The sequence below is a fragment of the Solanum lycopersicum genome, chromosome 5, assembly GCF_036512215.1.
Source record: "Solanum lycopersicum chromosome 5, SLM_r2.1".
Lineage (NCBI taxonomy): Eukaryota > Viridiplantae > Streptophyta > Magnoliopsida > Solanales > Solanaceae > Solanum > Solanum lycopersicum.
In genome coordinates, this window is record NC_090804.1 from 35,676,301 (window position 1) to 35,679,716 (window position 3,416).

At 35.7% G+C, this 3,416-nt stretch overlaps 1 protein-coding gene across 1 annotated transcript; it reads right to left on the bottom strand.

The window, feature by feature from the left end:
- Window positions 1-291: 291 nt before the first annotated feature.
- On the bottom strand, window positions 292-1,323 carry LOC138348784 (uncharacterized). The gene is made up of 2 exons (XM_069298360.1): window positions 1,102-1,323; window positions 292-597 (listed from the first exon to the last, which is right to left on the bottom strand). Exons 1-2 carry the CDS (start codon window positions 1,321-1,323, stop codon window positions 292-294), a joined length of 528 nt encoding a protein of 175 aa, XP_069154461.1.
- Between the last annotated feature and the right edge of the window lie 2,093 nt (window positions 1,324-3,416).

Here is a 3,416-nt window from a genome sequence, read left to right on the forward strand (position 1 = left end):
TAATTCCGAAAATTTTTAATTACTAAGCTTTACATAGCTATCTCGTAAGATGCCATATAATTGCACCGTTAAAATACTTAAAATCTAACTAAGTTGTTGCGAAGAAATAATTTCCAATCATTTAAATGTGACTCACCTTATGTTCTAAATAGATAGGGGGTACTCCTTCATCATTTCCTCTTCCACTTGCTGAGTCATTTCCTTGATGTTGTTATGTCTCCATAGCACTCTCACGGAAGATACTTCGAAGCTTCCTTACTTGCTGATCTAAATTGGTACATCTATATAATATTAATCTTCAGCGATACAAATGTTTTCAATGGGCATAATACGTGAAGGATCTCCAATACACTTTTTCAACATAGAAACATGAAATACAGGATGAACTGCTTGCAATTCTGAAGGAAAATCAAGATAGTATGCCACCATACCGATCTTTTGAATAAGATTAATTGGTCCAATGTACCTAGGGCTGAGTTTCCCTTTGTTCCTAAATCGCATGATTCCCTTCATAGGCAATACTTTCAGGAAAACCCAATATTTTACATCAAACTCTAAGTTCCATCGGCGAACATCTTCATAAGAAATGTATCGATACTGTATTGTATGAATTCGATCTCTAATAAGATTATACTTTTCAATCGCTTGTTGGACTAGATTGGGACCTAGCAAATATGCTTTCCTAAGCTCAAACCAACCGACTGGGGACCTACACTTCCGCTCGTATAATGCTTCATAATGGGTCATCTAAATACTAGCTTGAAAGTTGTTATTAGAAGTGAACTCAATAAGAGGTAGATGTTCATCCCAACTTCCTTTAAAATCTAGCACACAAGAACATAACAAATCCTCAACTGTCTGAATAGTACATTGTGCCTCTCCATCAATTTGTGAATGAAAAGCAATGCTAAGAGTTACTTGAATGCCTAAATGATCTCCAAAAATGTATTGTAAATTGAGCTCCTCGATCTAAAGTAATGGATAATGGAACTCCGTGAAGGCGAACAACCTCTTGAATGTAAAACTTTAAATAATCTTCAGCTTAATATGTCATTTTACTGGCAAGAAATGAGCAAATTCTTTTAGCCTATCGATAATTACCCAAATGTAATCAAACCTTTGTGGAGTATGAGGCAAATTAGTGATGAAGTCCATATTTATCATATCCCATTTCCATAACGGAAGCTCAATATATTGGGTTAAGCCTCCAGGCCTTTGATTCTTTGATTTAACTTGTTGGCAGTTTGGACATTTAGCTGCCATCTCCGCAATAACTTTTTTCATGCCATTCCACCAATAGCTCTGTCGAAGGTCCTGATACATCTTCGTCGCTCCAGGGTGAGATGCATATCTAGAATAATGGTCCTATGAAAGAATATTTGTATGGAGCTCTCCAACTAGTGGTACACATAAACAACTCGATATATAAGGATTCCATCTCCAATTAGCTTGAATAAGGGTTTTTGCTGCACAGAATCTTTTCCCTCAATTTCCTAAACTCAAGATCTTCATGTTGTCGCCTTTCCACTTCAGTCATATAGGAGGAATATTCTACCATATTCTTAATAATAAAACCTCTGCCCTCTGCATCTACCGAGTATACTTGTAAATTAACTTGCTAGCATAGGTCTTTCTTAATTCCAGTCTTATAAACTTTAGACTACCCATGGACTTCCGGCTGAGCACATCAACAACAACATTAGGTTTTCTAAGATGATATAAAATGTCAACATCGTATCCTTTAATGATTCTAGCTATATCCTTTGTCGTAGGTTCAACTCCCTCTTCTTAAGTAAATAGTAAAGACTATGATTGCTGAAAATATCTATATGAACCCCATATAGATAATACAGCCAAATATTTAGAGTAAAGACAAATGCAACCAATTATAAATCGTGTGTAGGATAATTCTACTCATGCTTCTGCAATCGTCTAGAGGCACATGCAATAACCTTACCGTATTGCATAAGAAAACAACCTAAGACAATTCTTGAGTCATCACAACAAACAACATAGCCTTCATTACCATCTGGAAGAGTTAGGATAGGTGCAGTGGTAAACCTTTTTTTTAATTACTGAAAGCTCTATTCGCATTCCTCGTTGTATTGAAACTTAGTTGTATTATATGTCAATATTGTCAATTGGTGAAGAGATCGAAGAGAGTCCCTCTACAAACCTTCGGTAATACTCTACCAAGCCTAAAAAGTTATGAAACTCCGTTGAATTCAAGGGCCTTGGCCAAGTCATCACTGATTCAATCTTTTGTCCATCAACCTTAATACCATCATTTGTAATAACATGACCAATAAAAGTTTTAGAAGTAACCCAAAAATCACATTTAAAGAATTTAGCATATAACCTCTAATATTGGATAGTCTGCAATACAACTCGCAAGTGGTATGCATGCTCAACTTCTGATTGTGAATATATAGGAATATAATCAATAAATACAATCACAAATTCAACCAATAATGGTTTCAAGACCCAATTCATAAGATCCATAAAGGTTGTTGGGGAACTTTTTATGTCCAAAATCCATTACAAGGAATTCAAAATGGCCATACCTCGTCCTAAATGCAGTTTTTGGGATATCAACTTCCCTGACTTGCAACTGATGGTAACGAGACCGCAATTCAATATTGGAAAAGCATTTGGAACCTTGTAACTGATTGATTAAGTCATCAATCCATGGAAGGGGAATAATTAATTGTTATAGTGACTTTGTTTAGTTGTCTATAGTGAATACACATCCGTAAATATCCATCTTTCATTCCAACAAAGAGAACTGGGCACCCCATGGGGAAGTACTTAGCCTGATAAATCCTTTATTGAGTAAGTCTTTCAGTTGTTCCTTCCATTCTCTTAGCTCTGCAGGTGCCTTTCTATAGGGAGGAATCAATATAGGTTGCATCTCAAGAAGAAAGTCTATAATGAAATTAGCTCCCCTTTTTGGGGGAATTCTTTGGAGATCATCAGAGAATACCATTGGAAATTCATTCATGACAGGAATTGACTGAAGAGTCATGGTCTTTTTATAAGTATCTTCTGCATGAACCATATGGTATATCCATCCTTTAGCAATTAATTTTTGAGTCCTAAGGTATGAAATAAACATACCCTTAGGTGTGGTTTCATTACCCTTCCACTCAAGGAATGGCTCACCTGGTAAGTGAAATATGACTATCTTGGAACGATGATCTATATTAGCATAGAAAGCTGCCGACCAATCCATACTGATGATAACATCAAAATCTAGAATAATCAACTCAATTAAATCAATGGGGTTGGACGATCATTAATAAAACATCGTGCAATCTCGATAAATGGGACTAGCTAAAATAAAGTCGCCAATCGATGTAGACACCTCAAGTGGTTGTGGAAACAACTTAGATTTCATTTAACTTTTACTATCAATA

Excerpts from the sequence above, each read along its gene's own strand:
- LOC138348784 (XM_069298360.1), bottom strand. The coding sequence starts at position 1,323 with ATGTATCAGGACCTTCGACAGAGCTATTGGTGGAATGGCATGAAAAAA. Across the intron at positions 598-1,101 it reads AAAGGTTTGATTACATTTGG|TATCGATACATTTCTTATGA; the intron begins GTAATTATCGAT and ends CATACAATACAG.